The 23,777-nt window shown below is 49.6% G+C and overlaps 2 protein-coding genes across 5 annotated transcripts in view; one reads left to right on the forward strand and one right to left on the reverse strand.

The window, feature by feature from the left end:
- PLA2G3 (phospholipase A2 group III) overlaps positions 1-3,841 on the reverse strand; it is a 6,772-nt gene extending 2,931 nt beyond the window's left edge. For 2 of the 4 annotated variants that reach the window (XM_006762084.2, XM_015562900.1), the window contains exons 1-4: positions 2,993-3,841; positions 1,339-1,471; positions 498-632; positions 1-240 (exon numbers count right to left, since the gene is read on the reverse strand). In XM_006762084.2, the coding sequence (XP_006762147.1) occupies positions 1-240; positions 498-632; positions 1,339-1,471; positions 2,993-3,506 (1,022 nt within the window). In that variant the 5' untranslated portion in view covers positions 3,507-3,841. The remainder of the gene's footprint in view (positions 241-497; positions 633-1,338; positions 1,472-2,992) is intronic. The other 2 variants (XM_015562901.1, XM_015562899.1) reach the window with 2 other exon arrangements.
- RNF185 (ring finger protein 185) overlaps positions 2,535-23,777 on the forward strand; it is a 36,052-nt gene continuing 14,809 nt past the window's right edge. Inside the window, exon 1 of the mRNA XM_006762085.2 lies at positions 2,535-2,789. The gene's annotated coding sequence lies outside the window, so the exon portion shown is untranslated. The remainder of the gene's footprint in view (positions 2,790-23,777) is intronic.

Consider the following 23,777-nt stretch of genomic DNA (forward strand, 5'->3'; position numbering starts at 1 on the left):
TGAGGTTTGAGGGCACCCGGAGGCCCCTGATGGCCCATATGGGTGACCTCCAGCCAGGCTGTGGGGGCCAGATCAGGCCTGGGGGTGGCCACGGGGGCCTGGAGGGCTGCAGCATTGTCTTTGCTGGGGGCTGGGCTCTGGGGGCTGGGAGTCGGGGCCATGGCTGGGGAGCGCCAGGTGGTATTGTAGAGGGTCTTTGGCTGGAGGCGGGCGAGGGGGATGAAGCCATACGTCCTACACCTAGGAGGTGGCAATTGATGGCAATTGGTAACCCAGAATCCCCGCTTCCAGAAGCTCCCCACCCCCTTCATCTCTATGGAGACCAAGGCTCGGTCAGCCCCACCCCTCATCCCACTGGGTTGTGTGGGGCCGGGGGGGCGGGAGGGGGTATGGGGGGGATGTTTGCCTCCTGGGCCCCACCCTGAGGAGAGGACAGAGAGAAGGAGGCATCATTCCCTGGAGGACAGACAAAGGGCTCAGAGGAGGCTGATACGTACCCGCCCCACCAGTACCAGGCCACACACGCCTCCTGCTCCTCCAGCACAAAGCAGGGCGTCTCCAGCACATTGAAGAAAACCACACCCACAAGGTCTGAGACGGAGTCCCTCTGGTTCTGCAGGCACTGCCGGAACCTGCCACAGGGCCGGCACTCAGGTCCCCGGGCCACAGAGGGCCGCTGGCTCCTCCCCAAGCCCACCAGCCACTACCAGCAGGTGGCATGGGTCCAAGAGTTCCTTCCCTTGCCCGGTCAGTGTGGCTTAAGTGTTTGAGCATCGACCTACGAACCAGGAGGTCAGGGTTCGATTCCCGGTCAGGGCACATGCCCGGGTTGTGGGCTCCATCCCCAGTGTGGAGTGTGCAGGAGGCAGCCGATTAATGATTCTCAACATTGATGTTTCTCTCTCTCTCTCTCTCTCTCTCTCCTTCTTCCCTCCTCTCTGAAATCAATAAAAATATCTATATATATAAAAGCCTAATGTGCAAAGTGTCCCCTCGGGAGTTCGACCGACTGGGAGTTCGATCGCTTGCTATGAGGTGCGCTGAATCCCAGTGGGCAGTGCAGAATGAAGGAAGGCCCCTGCCAGCAGCTGGCAGCCAGGGCATAGAGGCCTGGCTGGCAGCTACTAGGGACCCTACCTGTGCACGAATTTCATGCATTGGGCCTCTAGTATTTTTTTTTTTAAATGAAGAGTTTCTTCTCCACTCAGCTCTCAGTTTTCCCACTTGCGTGGTGGTTCTGGGCTGTCTGAACCCGTTAAGATGCTCTGGAATCCCAGTCTCTGCACCCAGGGGCTGAGTAACTCCGCCCCAGCCCCCTGCCCCCTGCCCACTGCCCACCTGGCATCACAGTCGCAGTGAGAGATGGTCTGGAATCGGTAGTTTTGGATGCCGTAGTTGTACTGGAAAGGCGAGATGCTCTGAGGGCAGTGGTCATGCTCCCGGCAGCAGAGGTCGGGGCCCCGGAAGACACCTGTAGGGAGTGGAGGGGGCACCAGTTCATCAGGGTCCCAGGAACCACACACTGGCTATGCCCATGAGATGTTGGGACCAGAGACCCGGTGGCCTCAGGCAAGTCAGTTTCCCTCTATGGGATTCACAGTTTCTTTTTTTATTTATTTAATATACTAGAGGCCCGGTGCATGAAATTCATGCACTCGAAAGGGAGGGGGAGGCGCAGGTGTCACGCAGCCAGGCCTGTATAATAAAAGGGAGCCTTTGGGCCCTAACTGGTTTGGCTCAGGGAATAGAGCATAGGCCTGCGGACTGAAAGGTCTCAAGTTCGATTCCGGTCAAGAGCATGTACCTTGGTTGCGGGCACATCCCCAGTAGGAGGTGTGCAGGAGGCAGCTGATTGATGTTTCTCTCTCATCGATGTTTCTAACTCTCTATTCCTCTCCCTTCCTCTCTTTAAAAAATCCAACAATGACATATTTTTTTAAAAATCAGTGGGAAAAATATCCTCTCTCCTCTGGTGTTTGTTGATTTCAGAGAGGAAGGAAGAGGGAGATAGAAACATCAATGATGAGAGAAAATCACTGATTGGCTGCCTCCTGCACACCCCCTACTGGAGATTGAGCCCACAACCCGGGCATGTGCCCTTGACCGGAATGGAACCCCAACGCTCTATCCACTGAGCCAAACTGGCTAGGGCAGCACTCACAGTTTCAAAGCTTAAAGAGAGCACCCAGGCCCAGCCTATGCTTTGCAACTTCAAATGCAGGGCAGCCTACCCAGGAGCCCAGGCTCACGGAAAGGTCCGCCTGGGAGGAACTGTGGAAGCAGACCCACGCTCACACCCAAATATCACGATGAGGCCATGAACGTGTGTGGAATGGAATGACAAACAGGTAGGTGCGACCTTGGGTGCTGGCATGATGAAACATGGTCAGAAGGCCAGTTGCCCCAGCTCAGGAGCCAAGTCCTCCCCTGGCCCTCCGCACACACGCACAGGCAGCTGTGCTGAGAGTGCAGAAAAGCCATCGGAGCGATAATGCCTTTTACTGAGTGTTTCATAAGAGCCCGGCTTCCCACATGCAAGCTCGCGGCCGCCCTGCCAGACAGGTGTCACTTCATGATCCTGGGGAGGGAACAGGCTTGCAAGAGCGTGTTGTGCTAAACTGGTATTTGAACCCAGGCCCTTGGGCCGCAGCGTCCACCCCACTGGCCAATCTCTGCTCACAAGGCCTCCTCTTAGGAAATGGCCATTTGGTTCAGCTGACCCCGATCCGGCTCCCCACTGGCTCCCAGCCTGTCCCCTCCCTGACGGTGATTAAGGAGGACTCCCAGCGGTGAGTAGGACCTTTCCCATCTATGACCTCATCGAAGCCTCATGATGAGAGGGAGGGTCAGCCTCATCTTACAGATAAGGACACTGGAGTTCAGAGTGGTTAAGTCACTCCCTCAAGGACACACAGCCGGGGAGAGTGAGGCCAGGGTGAAAGCCTGAACTTCCCCCACCCCAGTCCCCTCAGCCCACACCCCCGTGGCTCACCCAGCTCCGTGGAGTTCCTGGCAGAGTCCCCAAAGCCACACCACAGTGTGCCGGGCATGGTCCAGCCTCTCTTCTCCCGCGGGTGCTCCACGCCGGGTGCTCCACGCTGCCCTGCCGCTCGCTTCTCCCTCGTTCCTGCTGGCCTCCTGGCAGACGGTGGGCAGGCCCCCCACTGGCTCCGAAGGGCGGCCAGGGCTCTCCGCAGCTCAGGGCCAGGGCTGTGGACGAAGGAGTCCCGGGAGATCTCGGCCGCACACAGGGCGCTGAAGGCTGCAGTGAGCTCCGGCTCCTCCTGCCGGCTACATGCCTGCAGCCTCCCGTGCCCATCCCAGTGGGCATGGAACACCGCCAGTCCCTGCGCATCCCTGCCCAGGAAGCTCAGGGACCCCGAGGGGCTGCCGGGGACGGACCTGGCCAGGTGGCAGGAGGTGCTGTGCCAACGGAGGGCAGGAGAGCCCTCCAGAGCAGCCCCCAGGCAGCTCAGCACCCCCAGCAGCCTTCCCAGCAGCCTCATCCCGCCCGGGCCCAGCCCCGTCAGACAAAGCCCCCGGGGTGGGATGCCTCGCCCTGGCGGTCCCTGCCGGCCGGGCCCACGAGGCAGCCGCACAGGAGCGGAACGGAAACGGTGCCCGGCAGACCCGGTGCAGCGGGGCCAATGAATGGAGCTTGGGGAGGGGTAGGAAGGAGGTTGGCGTATGGGGTGATCTCCAGCTTGTAACTGAATCCACCGGCTGGACAGGCCGCCGATTGGCTGAGAGTGCCCACGCCCCCACTCACCTCGGCTTTCTCACTGCCATCCAGTCACCTGCTCGCAGCCCAGCCTGGACAGGGACTGTGGGAGCCAGAGCCCTGGGCCCCGGGGTGGGGCCAGAAGAGGTCTACACCTCCTCCCTGGGGAGGGAGCGGGCTCAGGGGCTCCGAGGAGGCTTCTGGAACTCATCCTCATCTCCCTACCCCAATGGAGGCTGCCACACACCCCGCCTCCGTGAAGCTGCAGGGCCATGCATGAGGGCAGGCCTGAGGATCTGTGGCCACAAACTCTCCCTCCCCCACCTCCGCCCCCAAATTCTGGGAAAGGGGGCAGGTGTGCCCAGGCCTGGCCACCTAGGGCGCTCCCTCCAAATCCTGGCTTTGGCATAGCCAGGGGTCAGCGCCCCAGGGATTCCTGGAACTCCAGGCAGAGGTCAAGTTCAGAAGTCATGTCCCTGGTCTAATAGACAAGTAGGCAGAGACACAGCCAGGGCAGGACGTGAGAGCAACACGGGGTGGATGTTGTTACGCTTTCCTCATTTTAAAACAAATTTCCTCTTTTTGCTTCTCTGATTGGGTGTTTTCTGCTGCCTTGGCCTCCAAATCACTGATTTGATCCTCTGCTTCATCCAGCCTACTATTATTCCTTCCAGTATATTCTTCATTTCAGGTATTGTATTCTTCATTTCTGACTGGTTCTTTTATATGGTTTCTATGTCCATTTTCAAGTCTAAGTTCCTTGAGCATCACGATAACCATTTAAAAAACAAACAAACTCTATATCTGGTCAATTACTTGCCTTCATTTCATGTAGCTCTTGTTTTCTGGAGCTTTCTCCTGTTCTTTCATTGGGGGCATGTTTCCTTTGTCTCCCCATTTTGGCTGCCTCTCTGTGTTTGCTCCTAGGTTATCAGGTAGACCTGCTATGACTCCCAGTCTTGGGAGGGTGGCCTTAGGTATTTGATGTCCTAGGGGACCCAGTGGCACAGTCTCCTTTATAACCGGGGTTGGGTGCTCTAGGAATGTCCTTGTGTGGGTAACACGGGTCCGCCTCTTCTCATTGAGTCCTTGATTGTTATTGGCCTGTTTGTGGGTGGGGTCCCACAGGCTGGCTGACTGTGAGTCTCAACCCTGACAACAGCATGTGAGCTGCCGTGCAGGTGTTGGCCACCGGAAGCGGAATAGGTTGACGCTCGGCCAGCTCCGCAGGGCCAGGTGCCCGAAGTTCTGCTGCTTGTCCACCCTGTCATTCCATGCAGGGCTCTTTGGCGGAGGTTGGAGCCTGGATTTGTTTGTTGGCTTTCACTTAAGAGACCTTAGCTCACATCCTCTCCCCTCTTGGGACTGACCTGGCCCTTGGGGGTCCTGGAGAGGCCCTCGGAGTCTAATTCATTCAACAGGATGAAGAGGGTGGGCAGGGAGCATAACAAGGAGGATCAAGAGGCTCAGAGGGAGGTCTGACTGCAGAATGTGGCCCCTGCGAGACTAGATAATAACTCCCCCATATCTATAGCCAAGGACTCAGGTTTCTGAAGCACGGTTTTATCTGTGAATTTGCCCAAGGTCAATGGCAGAGGGGGACTGGAGCTAAGACCAGGCCTTGAGCCTCTTGACACCCAGGGTTCTCCTGGCTGCTCTGGGATTTCGACTAGAGGGCCCAGGGAGCAGCCCCTTTATGCCCAGACCTGGAGACGAAAGCAGGAAGGCCTGCCGGACAGCAGCCTGGGCCCTGCCTGAGCGCTCAGAATTTGGTCCAGTCTCTGCTACCACCTAGTGGGCACCCAAAGCCAGCACCATCTAGAGAAACTCCTGAGGGAGGAACGCTCTTTGCTCCTTTCCTGGTCCCTTCTTGCACCTGCCTGGTCTTTCGTGTCCACCCTCTGACTCACTGTATGATCCTGACAAGCCCTTTGCCCCTCTGGCTCTCAGTTTTCTGTCTTAGAATAAGCGTTCTCCAAAGAGCAGCAGTCCTGATCTTTCCAAAAACACAAGCCTGGCCAGGTCTGTCCCCTGCCGCTCTCCTGGCCACCAGGTTGAAGCCGGGCATGCCCTGCAGGATCTGAGCCTGGCTGACCTCCCCAGTTCCCCCCTTCTCTGCTGCAGCCACACAGAGCTACTCTTCTTCCCTCCATCGCCAGGCCCTCCTAGGCCCTTTGCACATGCTGTGCCCTTTCCCTGGAACACTCTTCCCTCTCCTTCACCCGGCTTGTTCCTACTTGTCCTTCAAGCATCAGTTTAATCACCTCTTACAGGAAGCCCTCCTCCCTGACACTCCCAACCAGGGTGGGCAAGCGTACTTTAGGTCCCCACTGAGGATGGTTGAAGTCTCAAATGGGATATGACCCTGGGAGAAGTCAAATAAAATAGCAGCCCATTCAGGTCAGGGGACTGTAGGGGGGACACTGTGAGGAGCCATGGGCTCAGGGTTCAAATACCTGATTTCCCACCCAATGACTCCACCTCTCCGAGTACCTATTTTACATGTGAATAAATCAGATCCTGTCTGCTCTAGCACTGAACAGAAGAACTTTAATGTGAGCCATAAGTGTGCTTTTAAATCACCTAGCCACCGTTTAAAGAGTAAAAGAAACAGAAGCAATAAATTTCATAATACATTGTAGATGATATCCACGTGTAAAGTGTTATTTCAACATGTAATCAGTATTTGTAAATCATTAATGAGGTCCTTTATTTTACATCCTTTTTTAATATACCAAGTCTCGGACATCTGGAGGGTATTTTGTACTTGCTGTGCATCTCCATTCGGATTCCACATTTCAAGCACTCAGCATCCACCTGAGTCTAAAGTCCACTGTCCTAGACAGTACAGCTCTGCGAGACGTTTACATGGGTGTGTATGCAAAAATTTATGGAGCTGAACACCTAAGACTGACCTTTTTTTGTATGCAAATTTGAGAGAGAGAGAGAGAGGAGTAATTCCCAGGTTTCTGGCCTGAACATGGATGCACACAGGGTGGGGAAATTTGCTGGTGTGGGGGAGGCTGAAGGTGAACAGGTGGGGTGCAGAGTGGGGAAAACCTGAGAGTCTGAGCATCTTTGTCCCTTGGGTCTTGGTTGCCCCCAGGCCTTGGGAAAGTTTCCAGTCACCACATCAGAAGCTGTGCATACCTCGGCTGCCCCCTGGTGGCCACGCAGCAGGTGGCAGGCACCAGTTGGCCTTGGTACCTAGGCCTTCTCCCCGAGAGGGTAGAGGGCATTGAAGTGTCATTCAAACTTCTTTTCTGGACCCCGAAGTCCAACATCCGGCCCATTTTCACTGTTGGGGGCCATGGACATCCCCTCTATCGAGGATTTCCAGATGAGCAAAAATGAAAGTCACTGACTTAAGTTTGAATCTCAGATTAAACAACAAATAATTTTTTAGTATAAGCATGTCTCATCTGTTGTGTGTGTGAAATTCAGGTTTCACTGGGCACCCTGTATTTTACTTGGCCCCCCGACTTCTAGCTCATCCTCCAGGACTCAGAAGCATGAAATCCAGCTCTACTTCCTCCCTGTGTGACATCTGACCACGTTTCTTCACCTCTGAGTTTCACTTTCCTCCTCTGCAAAACGGCCAATAGTTCTTTCCTCAATGACCTATTGAAAGGACTCACTGAGACAAATATAAGGAAGCAATCTCCCCATAATTCCTGGCATGTGGCAGGCCCTAAGCAAACATTCCTTCCTTCCTTCCTGGGCTCCTGTAGGTGCAGGGCAGAGAAGGCCTGTTCAAGCAGTACCCCGCCTCCTTCCCCACACAGCCCAGGGGTTGGACCCCATGAATTCTTACTGCCTTCCAGATTTCCTCTCCTTCACTAGTCTTTCCCTTACCTAGTGAACTAGATTTTTGTCCATGCCTCATGTGTGTTGGGAATATCCCAGAATCCTTTGGGAAGAGTCTAACTCCCAGGAATAGGGTCCTCCTGACCCAGCTCTCGGAAGATTCCAGAATATGGCCCTGATACCACCTAATGGCCACGTCTCTAAACTAATAATACTCTCCAGACCCGAACCTGGAAGTCAGGCTGGTTCACTCTGCTCCTGACCCAAGTGAGACCCTGCCCTTGGTCAGCAGGGCCACCCTGTGGGCAGTGCCCTGGGGTAGGCTCCCTGTGGGGAGGGGCAGAATTAATGGACCCTGAGCTGTCCTGGGTCAGAAAGCTTGACGGCAGTGGCCTTTGGCCTAACCTTAGGACCCATGCACAAAGAATGAGAGCAGCCTGAGGTCCAGAGGTTAGGTAACATGCCTGAAGGCACACACCAGGTTGGGTAACCAATGAGGCCATGATCCTAACCAGCTCACCTCTTCCATGGAAGGGTTGGGGTTGAGGAGGATTCGATGGTGCTTCCTCTGGTTTATTCTCCCTTCTGCCTGCACGCATGGCCTTCCTCTCTCTGAGCATCTTGTATGGAAAAGGACAGACTAAGCCCAGAGTGGAGTGGGATGGGGGTGGGGATAGGCCAGATTTGGAGGTCTGAATGCCTCAGCATGGACTTCCACATCCCCCTGCCCAGACCCTTCCTTTAATTTTTTAAAAAATATTTCTATTGATTTCAGAGAGAAAGGGAGAGGGAGAGAGAGATAGAAACATCAATGATGAGAGAGAATCATTGACTGGCTTCCTCCTGCACGCCCCCGCCCTCCCGCCCCCCACTGGGGATCCAGCTGCAACCTGGGCAGCCCTCCCGTCCCCCCGCACTGGGGATCCAGCGGCAACCTGGGCATGTGCCCTTGACCGGAATTGAATCTGGGATCCTTCAGTCCACAGGCTGACGCTCTTATCCACTGAGCCAAACCCGCTAGGGCCTTTTCTTCCTTCCCAGCCCCATCCCTTCCTCCATCTCTTCACAGACCCCTGGCCCAAGGTGGGGAGCGGCATTTCAAGAGGAGCAGATTTTATAGGCAGATTCCAATCTTGAGACTGTTACCAGCTATGTGGATGTTGGGTATGTTGCTTAATTTCACTGGGCCTCTTGCTCCTCATAAGTAGTAATACTTGCTTCACAATTTGGGGTGAGGGTTAAATTGCATAAATCCCTGTGGCACATTAATGAACATTCAATAAATATCAGCTGCCAGTATTAGTATTAGTATTATTAGTATTAGAGGAGTAAGTGGGGATGAAGGCGGGGGCGGGGGATTAGGACTATCCCAATGAGAACTTTCAGATGCTCAGAGCAAAGCAGGGAAAGGAATCAGAACATTTCCACTTATTTTATTTTTTCCCACTGGAATGAATATTTTTTCATTCGGCACAATTTGTTGCAGGCATCAAATAATATGAAATCCACGCTGGGTCCTAATGGGCTAGATGCGAACATCAGCAACAGGGCTGCTGGGGTCTGTAAGTACCCTACTGTGCTAAAGCAGAGAAGATATTTAATATATTTTCGAAGCTGAAGTTTTCCCAAATGTGTTAGTTCCAGTTCTGTTATTCCTTGGGAATGTTTCTAATAACAAGAACATGCAGAGATAAACAGTGCTGATTCCCCAACGTTTAACGTTTCAGAAATGTGGTTATCACTTTCCAGAAGAAAACATGGAAATGACCTCGTTTTCAGTCTGCCTTGTAAACCCAAGGAGCAAAGCGGAATATAATTAGCAAGTTGGTCTTTAAAATTGATTTCAGAGAGGAAAGGAGAGGGAGAGAGAGATAGAAACATCAATGATGAGAGATAGAATCACCCTAGGGATCAAGCCCGCAAGCAGGGAATCAAACTGTGACCTCCTGGTTCATAGGTCAATGCTCAACCACTGAGCCATGCTGGCTGAGCAGCAGGTTTGTCTTAATTGAAGCTGATAGCTTCAATGTCTGTTCATAATGATGGTGCTCTGTGACTTTTTTTGAAGAAGGTAACAGTTCAAGCAGAAATTTTTAAAAGTATACTGAGCTAACTCAGTGCTAAGCCTGTTCTGTACCCTTACCACAACCTTCTGAGGTTGGAATAAATCTCTTCAATTTTACCAAATGAGGAAACAGAGACGTGTAAGTGAAATTTCTGTCTAAAGTCACATAGCTAGTGAGCATGGGGGTTTTCAAAGCTCTCCAATTAAAGACCTCTAGGGCACACCCTTGGCTGAACAAGTTGGGCTTATTACTTGTTACAGCAAGAGGGTGGGGGTAGGTAATGCAAACCATGAGAAATGATGAGGCATCTCAGTAACAGAGTGTTAGAAAGAACATTTATGATTTAATTTGGACGAGGGTTAAGGAAGCAGGGTTTTAAAAATTTATTTTGTTATTTATTGTCTCCTGTTTCCCTGATTGCCCCCCCCCTTCCCAGCCATTCCCACCCTGGGCAAGCCCCCACCGCCCCAGTGTCTGTGTCCACTGGTCATGCTAATATGCATGCAAGTCCTTTGGTTGTTCTCTAACCCCCCAAGGAAGCAGTGTTTGATCTAGGTTGGATACTGTCTATGATTGGGTATCTTGATAAATCTTGTTTAGAATGAGGGAAGATTAGACTGCGTCTAAAGTTGTCTTGGTGAATAAGTAGCAACCTCTTTATGAGCCAGGATAGGGAACTGTTTGGTCATTTTTGTGGTTTGGACAATCTTCATGTTTTGTCTGGTTCAGACACGATTATGGAAGATTATGGGAAAGGTCTTATTATTGTTTTGATTCATCACCATCACAGAATGGCCTTGTCTGATGTTCTGTAGACATTTTGTTTTTTGTTTGTTTGTTCCGTTTTTTTTATTCTGTGACATTTTTATATTCACCAGAATGCCAATGCCTACTGGTTAGTGCCAGACCAGCTCCTGGATATCAGGGACTACTTTCCTTTTTATCAGAGCCCGGACTCAAATCCATGTTTGTATGACTGGAAACACCTTGTGTTACTCCCTTGTCCATAGGAGCCTGAGAAGAGGGCTGGCAGATGAGGAATTTCATCTAGGAGTTTATTTCATCTACTACCTTCACCCCCTACCAGCCCTTAATACAATCCCTGAGACAACTGCAGGCACTGAATAAATGTTGGCTGAGTTAATGAAACAATGAAGATGGGTATCAAGAATTCTAGAGAACAGCCCTGGCCGGTGTTCTCAGTGGTTAGGGCATCGGCCCTCGCTAGGGCTCCACTTCTTTATTTATATCAGTAAAGACTCATGGGTTGTTACCATTTTGCTCCATTAAACTCTATTGCTATCATTACCTATTTTGATGCTCAAATTGCTCGGATTTGGCTAAATGGGATCTCCTTCAAGTTAGCTCCTGTGTCTTCTGACATATTCCCGCCTTTCGGATTCCCATCATCCTTACGTTCTGGCGCTATAAGTTGTTCCAGGCCTACGCTGTGTTTCCCCTGCCCGGACCGAAGCTCTTTGTAAAGTTGTCGAGAGCCCCCAGGTTGTTCCTCCGCTTCCTGCCCGCAGGCGGAACCTTAGAGCCCGGGTCTGGGCCCGGACCACAGCACAGGGGACCAACCCCTTCCGGTTGTGGCCGGAAGTATCTCGGAAAGGGGCGGCTCCAGGTCAGGTGACCGGAGTCCGCGTAGGAGGGTTCCGAGGTCTTGTCGTAGAGATTGACTGGGCGGAGCGGGCGGCGCACGGAGAGGCTGGGTCGGCCTCGGCGGCTTTAGCTGAGCGGCAGCGGGTACGTACCGGAGGGGCTGGTGGGGAGCAGGGGGCCGTCGGGGCGGTCGAGGTTGAGAAAAAAAGGTACGTACCAGGGGCTGGTGGGGAGCAGGGGGCCGTCGGGGCGGTCGAGGTGGAGAGGGGGGGGACCGGGTTCCTCCTTCGCGGGGCCCACCGGCCGCGACACCTGAGTCCAGGGACACGGAGACATCACGCCGGGTTCTGCCCGGGGCCCTTGGCTTCAGAGGAGAGGTCGGGCTGGCTTTGTAGTCTTCCGGCCCGTGATTACAACTTGGGGAAACTGAGGCCCCGAAAGGCAAAAGGCTCCCCACGAGCTCCCCCTTTCTGGCAAGGACTCACTCCAACTCTTTCTGCCCCACCCCCCACCCCCGCCTCTCGGGGCTGCTCCTGGGACTTTTTCATGAGTTTGCCCCGAGTGCAGAAGCCGAGGCCGGGAAGCTGGGTGAACAGAGTTGGGCTTGGGAGTGAGGGACCCGGGTTCGAGACTTGGCCGCCTCCAGCCACTTGTGTGCTCCGGGCCAAATCCCTTCCCTGTGCCGGGCCTCCGTTTCCTCATCTGCCAACCTGGGCAGTGTTTCTCCGAATGCAGTGCCGGCCTCACACCATCTTCTTCGAAATGCCCTGGGCGTGCAGGCTTTCGCCAGGGGGACTCAAAATGGGACCTCGTATTTGCAACCTGGGTGGTGGGAACCTGGGGGTCCTGTGCCCACTGATGTCTGAAGCTCACTGACCTTAAGTGCTGTGGGCACTGGATTTGCTCTGAGGCCGTGAGAGCCTGGCCTGCCCCGGCTCTTTGAAGGAATTGGGATGTTTATCCCAGAAAAGAGAGCAATGGGAGGGAACTGTCTTCTAATAACAGACAAAGTTGTTACGGTAAAGAGGGTTTCCACATCATCTTCGGATTTGAAAGGGGCCGAACTAGGACCAATAGTGGATTCTACAGGAAGCCAAGATTTCCATGTAATAGAAGAACTTAATGCTGGTCAAAGGTGACCAGGAATGGAATTGCCTCCAAAGGTAGTGAACTCCCTGTTGAAGGAGGGATACAGGTGTCAAATGGCAGCCCTTTCCGACTTTATTTATTTTATTATTTTTTTTAAAAAAAAATATTTTTATTGATTTCAGAGAGGAAGAGAGAGGGAGAGAGAGAGAGAAACATCAATGATGAGAGAGAATCATTGACCGGCTGCCTCAAGTCCGAAACTCAGGCATGTGCCCTTGACGGGAACCCAACCTGGGACCCTTCAGTCCACAGGCGGATGCTCTATCCATTGAGCTCTATCCACTGTAGCTCATCCCAACTCTGAAGTGTCTGAATCTGAGTAGTTATTTTGAATTCTTCTGGTGCCGGCTGACATTTTTTCTGCCCTCTTCTTGACGCTTCCAGCCTACATCTTGTGCAACTGAGGCCAGTGAGCCTTAATGTAATGCATCTTATGTAATCTTTTCCTGGGAACCATCCATTTCAAGGACTTTGGAATGGCTCAGCTGATAAGGGCTCCTTAAAAATGGTTGTTGAATGAATTACCGAGCAGGGTCCGCACCCCATGGGTTTGTAGCTTCTTTTCTCAGAACACCTTGGAAATGCCTCTGAAGAATTTGTATTTGATCAGAAGCCAGGAAACTCTTCGAGTCACAGAATTGAGGTGTCTCAGACAGAAGGGTCCCTTGGGGTTGTTCAGGCCAGCCTTTCTTCCTGGGACATAAATCCCTCTGTAAGCCTCTCTCCAGCACGGTGTTGTATAGATGGTGTTAGTCTACCAAGAGGATTTTTGCAGTCTGTTAGCTAACATTCCGTGTAACATTTAAAGCAGTCCTTTTATGGACTGGACTTGCCAGTTCATCTTCACGTGTGGGTAATCTGCAGATAGTTCTAGCGTAGCGTTAGTTTTCTAGTCAAACATCGAAGCGCCTTATTTTGGGATTTCGAAAACCCCAAGCAGGTTGCTTTGTCAAAAGCTGATAGAATGCTTACATTGTCCTATGGAACAAAGATTCCATATTATGACCCAATTCTGCTCACATGCTTCCCACCCCCAAAAGGTTGGGTTTCAGCCAAGACTCCCTGTATTTATCTTCCTGCCTTGTGTGTGTTTCCTAGGGTTAAAAAAAAAAATTGTGAAATGCTTATTCAGATATTTTCCAGATGCTGGGTAAAATGATTTTAACTTGGTGGTGGTGTTTTTAAAACTTCTCAATCTGAAAATTTCTTTTTTTAAAAAAGTGTCAAAATTGGCATTTACATAGTGTGTTTTTTTAAGCCACTAGTCTGAAGAGATGTCTCTGAAAAAAGTGTTTTATGGTCATAATAAGTTTGGGAAAAGTTTCATAGCACAGCCCTTTTGGTGGTTTCTCATTCTATAGTATACCACATTACTGCAACATCCTGCAATAAAGAAATGTACCTTGCTCAGCCGGCATAGCTCAGTGGTTGGGCATCGACCTATGAATCAGGAGATCACAGTTTGATTCTTGGTCAGGGGCACATGCCCGGGTTGTGGGCTTGAACTGCAGTATGAGGTGTGCAGGAGGCAACTGATCAGTGATTCTCATCATTGATGTTTCTGTTTTCCCTCTCCCTCTCCCTTCCTCTCTGAAATCAATAAAAAAATATATATATATTTTAAAAAAAGAAATGTGCTTAACCTTGTTTAATCTAGTGTTGCCAAACTTAATTGATGTGAAGCAGTTTTGTTTTTTTTAATTGAAGTAGACATTGGCAAATTCTGACCTAGAGCAGGAGCTTGCAGTCTATGGACGATGGTCCAAATTTGGCCCCCCCCTGTCTATTTTTGTATGGCCTGGGAGCTGGGAATGGTTTTTTGCATTTTTATTTATTTTTATGTTATTATTACTTTTTAAATATATTTTTAAATATATGTTTATATCACATTTTGCTTACCCATTCTTTCAGTGATGGACATTGGGGTGGCTTCCACATTTTAGCTCCTGTGAATAATGCAGATATTAACATGGTGCATAAGCATCTCTTTGAGGCCCCACTTTCAATTCTTTTTGGATATATGTCCAAAAGCAGAATTGCTGGATCATATGATAATTCAATATTTAACTTTTTGAGGAACCACCAGACTGTTTCACGGCAGCAGTACCATTTTACATTCCCACCAAAAGTGCACAAGGGCACCGATTTCGCCGCCTCCTTACCAACACTTGTCATGTTTTGTTTTGTCTTGTTTTGTTTTAATAGTAGCTTTGATGCTGTGATATATACGACAGTTTGTCTTTACCACAATTTCTGGCTCACAACTCCCCCAAACCCTTAGGATTTCCCAAGGCGGGGTGGGGAGGGATGGATGGAGTGTCTTTTGTTATGTTAATGAGGTGACTTTCCGAAGGCTCCTGTGAGCTGATTGCCCATGGAGCCAACCCTGTGATTATTGGGTTGGAACTTTCAGTCCCACCTATCCTACCGCCTCCAGGAAAGGGAGAGGGGCTGAAGATTGAGTTCATTTGCTAATGGCCAATGACTAATGAAGTCCCCATTAAAACCCGGGAGGACACCTTATTGGCCCTTCTTCTTTTGGAGAGCTTGCACATTTTGGAACCAGAATGCCTCTCTGTGCCACCATGCTGGGCCCCGAGCCAGGCCCCAAGTCAGGAGATCAGAAGCAGCAGCCACACCTGTTTCTTTGGGAATGGCCTAGGGCCATGGTCGGCAAACTGCAGCTCGCGAGCCACATGCGGCTCTTTGGCCCCTTGAGTGTGGCTCTTCCTAAGCCTTAGGAGTACCCTAATGAAGCTAATAACAATGTACCTACCTATATAGTTTGAGTTGAAAAAATTTGGCTCTCAAAAGAAATTTCAATCATTGTACTATTGATATTTGGCTCTGTTGACTAATGAGTTTGCCGACCACTGGCCTAGGGGACTAGCTGGCCATTCCACCCTGGAACCAGTCACCACGTTGACTCCCGTGTAGTCTCTGACTCTTCAGTATTCACACTCCCAGTTGTTTGTCAAGAGCATCTTGTGCGGTAGGCATGGCGGGAGGTTTTACAGATGGACAGCTCTCTGACTATGGGAGTGGATCCTGGGCAAAAGCCCAGGAAAATTACTTGTTTTTTCTTAACATCCCTGCAGAGCCATTTCTCAGTGTGAGGTGCTTTTTTTAAAAATAGCAGTTAAGTTCTGACTAGAATCCTTGGGGGCAGGGAAGCTTGTCTGATTTATTTTCATCATTGGCATTCTTTAAATATTTTCCAGACTGTACTAACAATTAATATCAGGTGGCTCTGGACACAGCCTGATTTTGATTTATAAAATTCAATATTAAAGATTATTCAAAATGGTGTCATTTTGGTTTTATTATTTCTGACCATGATTGGTCTGTCCTATGGTATATGCTCCCCTGATGGTCCTTAGGATCTCTGTTGAAGGAGAAGTGAGGTCATTGTTTTGTCAAGGATATGCTGATATTATTCAACTCTTAGGAAGTTTTCTCCTTACTTGCTTAAATCTTGTTGACCTTATTCATTTTCTTTTTATACTTTACTGTCAGAGTATGTTCGAGGTCTTTAGCTCAATCTCAGATAAAATCTGAATTAAAGAGATTTTACAGAATCTGAATTTAAAAGGATTTACTGACAATGGAAGCAAAAGCAAACCTCTCGTTTTGAAACTTTTCTCATAACAAGGGCATCCAGAGACGGAGAGGCATTGATTGATTGATTGGACTGTCGGGCTTTGGAGGGAGGGTAGGGGAGGGTGGGGGTAAAGGGGAAAGAGCAACCAAAGGACTTACATGCAGGCATAGAGGCCTAACCAATGGACACGGACAACGGGGGGTGGGAGGGGTGGGAGGGTGATGTGGGGACAGGGACACATATGTAATACCTTAATCAATAAAAAATATATTAAAAAAAAAGAGAGAGAGAGAAAAAAAAAAAGGGCAGACACAGTTACCCCATTTGCAGGTGATGATCCTGGCTTAGCCAGTAGCAGAGCTGAGTGTCAGACTAGGTCCTCTAGTTCCAGATTGTTCCTTTCCGTGTATGATACTAGAGACTCACAGCCCTTAACCAGGATCTCTTCAGTCCGAAGATCTTTTCTTTGACACAGTATTTTACCAGTTATATTGGTTTGAATTGAAATTGGCAAATCACCATCATTCATTTGCATACAAATGTCAAACATTTACTTTTTCAGGCATTGTGTTTGTGACTCTAGTCTAGGAGATTCTAACGAGTAAGTGCATTTAGTGAATAATTAATACTCTGTGTTAATGTTATTTCTAATAGAGGTAGGTACCAGTTTGGGAAAACTCAAACCTTTTTCTGGCTGCCAAGTTTCCCTGATCTTTTCCTTTGTTTAAGAATTTGGGGCAATACTTTAAGAATTTTTTTTTTTCTAAAGTAGTTATGTAACATTTCCAGTTCTGAAAAAACATCACTGAAGAGTGTCTTGTTCTTTTAGGATACTGATTTTCCACAACTTAGTTGGCTAAATTGATTCACATTGAGTTGTATGGTTCTCAGTACTTCTGGGCATCAGATCCATCAACCCACACACATTTATGAGGTGCTCGTGAGGTGCGTGGCCCTGTGTTGAGTAAAGCAGCTGGAAGGTGGGTCCAGGTTTGAAGAGAGACACATGAACACATCACTCAGGCACTGTCTGTTAAGCACCCTGGCTTGGGAGTTGGGAAGCTTTGCCTCTGACTGGCTCTGTGTCCATGGGCCAGTGACCTAACCACTCCGGGCCAGGGGATGCTGACCATAGTGTGGTGGTGTTTACCTCAAAGGCAGCTGTAGAGATGAAGTGAAACAGTTCCTGTAATGAACTGAGCAGTGTTTATGCTGTTCATAGTGTAATAAACATAACAGGTGCAGGTGCCTCCTGACTGAAACACCTCCGGGGGAAAATCTGACTCTGCCTAGCTCAAACTAAGTGTGTTCCATTCTGGATTTCCTCATTCACAATTCTGATGTCTCACCTACTATGCCTTCAAGGAACGACACTCAGTCAAAAAGGGAAGTTGTGAATCATCCACTCAGCAGATTAACCAAGTACCTGCTGATTGCTTAGCTCCGTGGGGAATATGAAACACTACACTCCAGTGTACCCCAGGAGAAACCTTCCTGTGAAGGGGGATGTGAATTAAACATAGGCCCAGGGAGAGGATACTGCCTGAGTCACAGCGTGGCAGAGCTGAGATCTGAAAGCAAAGCCATCAAATCCTTCTGTGGCCTGTAGTATGCTGGTTTTCAGGGACAAAAGTCCCAAGTAAAAAGTAATATTATAAGACAGTGATATAAGGGATGACAAAAGGCAGCCTCTTTAGATGACCCTTAAATGCTTGTGCCAGGGCAGTTCAAATCCTACTTCACCATACTGATAGGTTTTAAGAGAAAGCGTTGACGCTTAAAAGAAAACAAACAAAAAACCCTTTTGGTTCAGAGATAGTGGGAGAAAATGTGACAAAGGAGGCACAGCTGACCCCAAGCCGCCACTCAGATGGGAAGGTTGTGCCGCACAAGGCCTTTCTTCCTGCCTGAGTCCTGGCCCTTGCTGTCCTACCACCTCCACATGTGCCCTGGGCCCCAGCCACACAACGTGACACAGTGAATTATCCACTATGTCTGCATCCTCCCCAGCAGGCCGGGCCTTCGCATACTCTGTACACACCTGTCAGTGGCCAGCACACTGGGCTGCTTTGTTGGTTTACGTGTCCATGTTCCCCTCATGTCCCCCTTGAGACTGAATCCTTTCTGTATCCTGAATGCCCGGCCAGGCGGGTCTTTAGTAAATCTTTGAAGGTAGAAGAGGGGTTGGTTGAGCAGACAGGGAGATGAGATAGTACAGAGGAAAAGACCCGTGCAGCCCCGAGAAAAAGGTGCTGGTCTGGAGCCTGCTCTGTCCTGCTGGACCCGAAAGGCCGTTCGTGCCCGTGGTCCTAAATTTGCGGGCCAAGCCTCTTGGAGCCAGCTTTGACCTAAACTCCATTTAGACTCTAACATTCTGAGCCTCATTTCTGTGTCTTCCAAGTTCCGATCGGCTCACTGAGATCACTTCCCACCGCAGCCCCTGTGATTGTGATGCAGACATTCTCGGAATGCAGGTCCCGTCTCTGCTCCACGGGGGCCAGCAGCCGCCTAGTGACCAGGCAGGCAGCCTCAGGCGCACCACGGTTCTTGGCATGTACGAACAAGCGCATGCCCAACAGGATGAGGCCTCTGCTGGGTCCCCTCTCAGATCATGCCAGTTGTTTATCACCCAAATTTGTAAGCTTCCTAACTGGGATTATCATTTCTAGATGCCTCTGTACACGCTGACCCAGGAATTCTTAGAGACAGAAGGCAGACGGTAAATGTCTGCAGTACACTTAGAGCCTGAAGATGGCTTCACCAGCTTGAGTTCCCCAGTGGTTCCTGCAGGGATGGGCATCGCTTCCCTTCTCTCCCTCTCCCAGTTCCTGTGAAGTGGGCCAGGCCAGCTCCGGGAAGGTATGGGAGTGAGGATGCTGGGTCCGCTGGTCCGGGTTAGCTTCCAGGCTCCGCATTCCTGAGGGATCATGAAGCCTTGCAGACCTGCCTTCGTCCTGTACCACATGTGCCACCCTGGCCATCTCAAAGTTAGGAATGTTTTTCAAAGCGAGGTGTGACCTTGTTGTTCAGCTCTGCCCTGGACGGACTAGGTAGGTGCTGTGTGGTGTGAGGTCTCAGCAGACTGGTCCGTCACCTCCCAAGTTAATCTGACCTCTTCATGGTCCCCAAGGTCTTTAGTTAGGGGTCATGTATTCTGAAGGACAGGCCCTGAGGTTACCGCCCCTCCCATACTCGGTGCTGTGCTGGATTGCTTTTGCTTTTGCTAGTTTTAGCCCCTGTTTGAAGCCGATTTCTAAAACTCTTCATCGAGGGACCATCTGGAGTGGAAGGTGGGGGACACAGGTTATTGGGCGCTATCTAGTCCAGATTCTAGTTAACCCCCCCGAGGGGATCTAGGAACCAGAGCTCTGCGAAGGTGCCTTATTTAGGAAGAAGAGGCAAGTTTAATGGAGCCCCCTGGTAAGGATTCTTGTAATTATCCCTGTATCTTCCTTTACTCCTGTTCTGGCTTTCAGAGCTTCAACTTGGCCTTGTTCTTCTTTGTGACCCCCTCTCACCTCACCCCCACCCCGCTCGACCTCTGGCCTTGAATGTAGTTGGTACTAGAGTTCTGTTGGTAGAATACTAAGTGGATGAGTGATCTGCATTGCACAATGAATTCGAGGGAAAACAAAAAACAGGTATTTAATTTTGTAAAGCTATTAAAGAGGGAACATGTAAGAGTGAAAGGAGTGCTGCTATCATGCTGGAAAGTCTGAATTTGGCACTGTATGATGGCCTGGCCTTGGGCAAATCCTCTAACCTCCAGGCTGATGCCCTCCTCTGTAAATGGAGTGAAGGTCAGAAATGGTAATAGGTGTGAATGTGTTTTTAAAACTAGAAAGTGGATTCAAATCAGGAGTGAAGAATAGTCATGGTTGGGACCAGGCCACAGAACCAGCACGACAAGGTTGCTGTGTGGTCAGGCCCAAGGCCTTAGGCTCTGCAGGGACCAGGAAGGAGTTTGAGTGGGATGGCAGCTCAGGCCTGCTCGAGGCCTGCTTCCCTTGTATTCTGTCCGGTTCCTGCGCCAACCAGGGCCCTCCATTCTGTGAGCCACTGTCCTAGTCCTGCTGGGCCCAAAAGACTGTGGCCACATTTTGTGGCTTCACAGGTGCTCCATGGACAGTCCCCAGGGAAGGCTTTAAGGTGAGGGCCCTGTGCTTTGGGGTAGGGAGGAGGTGAGGAGAGGACGCTCCAGGGATGGGTGAGCAGCTGGCCTGGGAGTTGACCAAGACCAGTCATGCATGCCTGTACCCACTCAGCAAATATCTGAGTGCCTCCCAGGATGAGACTCTAGAACCTAGTCCACATCATCAGTCTACTGAGAATCCGAATGAGAGTGATGCGAGCTGCCTAGAGTTGGGACGTGCAGGCCTGTCCAGTGCCTGGCCTCCTTGTAGTCTCTGGGCTGACCTGTTACTGTCCCCTAACCATTCCCACCGGATATCTGCCTTAACCCCGACTGTCTCCGTATGTGGAGGAGCACGCACCATGCAGAGCCTGGTTGGGCCCAGGGAATGGAGAGGGCAGTGGACCAGAGTAAGTGGCCTGTACGTGCATCTCCCCAGCAGCAACAGCCCTCCCGCCTTCGTGGGCTCTTCAAGTCACTGTGCTATTGAGGGCCACCTTAGCAGTCTCGTAGGAGGCATGACCCCTCACTTTTCAGGTGAGAAAAACAATTGAAGCCATCAAGGTATCAACCCTGAGCCACATGGCGAGTCAGTGGGGAGCCAGGACTTGAAGTCAGAGCTTTTCAGATTGGGGGAAACTGGAATATTGGGAAAAATTTAAAAACATGTACTCTTGGTCTGACTTCAAAATTAATTCATGTAAAAATGTCAGTTTTATAAATGGGGAGGACTTACAAAGTGTAAGTCACTACCTCTAAACCCCCACAGGTATGAGATAATCCCTGTTCACAGTTTGTTATGTTCTCCACAGACATTCACTGTTATTTCACTCATATTGCAATCTAATGAACAAACTGAACTAACAAGCAAAATAGGCAGACTCACAGATAGAGAGGGGTGTGTGTGTGGAGGGATTGAAGAGAAAGAATTCATGAAAAAATAAAGACAAGACATTTACTAATATTTATATTCATTCTTGTTGTAGCAAGTGTAATATTATACACATATTTTACAATTTCCTTTTATTTGTTTATCCTCACTGGAGGATATGTTTATTGTTTTGAGAGAGAGAGAGAAATATCAGTGTGAGAGAGAAGCTTTGATCAGTTGCCTCCCGTACATGTCCTGACCAGGGATCACACCCACAACCTAGGTATGTGCCCTGACCAGGAATTGAACTTTCAACCTTTTGGTTTACGGGATAGTGCTCCAGCCAACTAAGCCACCCAGCCAGGGCTTCAATTTGTATAATATTTTGAAGTAAAGACAAATATATTTTAAAAAAATAAAATAAATTTAAAAAGTGAATCCCCATTCATCATCAAGCTCCAACAACCATCAATTTTCCTGTTCTTATGTAATCTTTTCTCTCCACTTTCACTTTTTCCCCTGGATTAAGGCAAATCTCAAACATCTTATCATTTCTTCATTAATACTTAAGTATGTTTCCAGAGATGAGAATTTTTCAGAAACATTACACAATACTAAACAAAATTATCATACTAAACAAAATTGAACAATTCTTAATATCAACTAATACCCAGGTTAAGTCTAATTTTTGTCAGTCATCTCACAAATGCCTTTTTACGGTGGTTTGTTTGATTTGGTTCCAGTGAGCCCCTCACACTGCTGCTGGGTGGCATGTCTCAAGTGTCAGTCTCTATACCTCCACACCCCTCCCATGCGATTTGTTTTCTGGAGAACTTGGGCTATTTGCCCTGTAAAAAGTTCCGCATTCTGGATTTGCTGATTGCCTCCTCCTGGATTTGTTTAACACATGCATCGATGCCCCACATTTTCTGTAAATGGGTAATTCATTTAAAGATTCGATTAAACTCTGTTTCCTTTTTGAAGACAAGAATGCGTCATTGTTGGAGCTGTGTACTTCTTATTGCATCATTTAAGAAGACTGTCATTTAAGATTGGTTCATGAACTTGACTTTATGGTTATCTTTCTGCATATGTACACACAAAATCCTTCATGTTATTTATTTTTTTAAAATATTTTTTTTTTATTTCAGAAAGGAAGGGAAAGGAATAGAGAGATAGAAACATCAATGATGAGAGAGAATTATATATTGGCTGCCTCCTGCATGCCCCCCTACTGGGGGTTGAGCCCACAAACCGGGCATGTGCCCTTAACTGGAATTGAACCTGGGACCCTTCAGTCCGCAGGCCAAGGCTCTATCCACTGAGCCAAACCAGCTACGGCAAAAAAATCTCTCATTTTAAAAGTTTGTGTTTGTTTGTTTTTTAAAAGAAACACATGTATTGGGTGTTGAGCTAGAATGACAAAGAAAGGCCATGATGTGGCCCCCACAAGCAGGCTTCATTCTGTGTGAGGAGGGGGAAACGCCGATCGTGAGGAAGGTCTTGGAGCCACGGCCAGCAGAGCACTGGGCTGCTGGCAGCCAGGAGGTGCCCTTCTGGGACCTCACGTAAAATGATGAAACTGAGTGAAAAGTGGCGGTGAGCCGGTTCCTCTCCGAGCTCAAGTCACTGAGCTGCTGTCGGGGGGAGGGAGACTCGAGAGTCCAGAGTCCTGGGTGGCGGTGTGCAGAGGCTGCTGGGTCTGCGGACTGTGGCTTCTCGGTCCTTGCCTTCTCACACTTCGGGAGCTGAAATCGGGTGGCCTTCTGGTGCTCCAGTGGTGAGTCTCGGATTGGGGCGGGCTGTCTGCTTGCAGAGAGTGGGTAAGAGGACCCTTCTCAGCACAGTTTCGGGGCTGGAAAGGGTGCCTCCATTTACAGATGAGAAAACTGTGGCCCAGAGAGGAGAAGGGAGGTTCCCCAAACCACCCATCCCCTGGAACCAGCATCCAACCTCCGGTTCTCCTACTGTGCTGGCCAGCTCGCCTTTCCTCCTTGGAATTTCTGAGGTGGTGAGGGTGGCCGATGAGGTTCTTCACCACCTGCACCCAGAATGTCTGAGGATCCTTTGGTGTTGGCCTTACCATCCTTCTTGTTCAATTCCTGGCGGGGGCTTTGATTTGGAAGAGGTGATGAACGTGGTCGCTTTCTCCTAGAATTTGGTGGCCAGCGTGGTCTGTGGTGGCACAGTGGTTTGAGTACAAACTGGGTGTCATGAGTCCCAGTCTCAGCTCTACACTAATCAGTTTGCTGAGAATTCTCAAGCCACAATTTCCTAAAAAGATTGGACCAGGTTTGCCCAAAGCATGGTAGGAGTGTGCCAAATGGTTTTCGGTGGTATGAGGATAAAAGATTTCCCTTCTTTATACTTATATTTATTTATCCCTATGGTAAGCAATACTGGTTTTCTATTTTCCGCAGTGTCATACCTCCTCTTTAAAGGTACTGAGTTGGTAGATTTAGATAAAATAAGTAGGTGATATTCTAACCTGGCAGAGGGCAGACTGCAGAGATGGCAGTGTGGAAGGCATTGGACCAGATGACCTTCCTGGTCCTTCCTCGCTTCCTCACCTCTCAGAGTTACAGGGTTTTCTTCATATTCTGGCATATGCCAGTCACCATCCTCCTGGCCCGAGCAGACTCCCCTGCCAATATAGAGGCCCTCCAGAGTTAGGGGACAGCCTGCGACTGTTCATTCTGACTGAGCATGTCTTTATCAGCCGGGCGCTATCTTGGGAGAATGTAGGGACAGGGGGGTCCAGTTCCTGTGGAGTCATCGGAAGCTGCTCTGTATTGTGCGGTTTGTGTGGTAAATTCTGGGCCGTG

Source organism: Myotis davidii, unplaced genomic scaffold, assembly GCF_000327345.1.
Source record: "Myotis davidii unplaced genomic scaffold, ASM32734v1 scaffold478, whole genome shotgun sequence".
NCBI lineage: Eukaryota > Metazoa > Chordata > Mammalia > Chiroptera > Vespertilionidae > Myotis > Myotis davidii.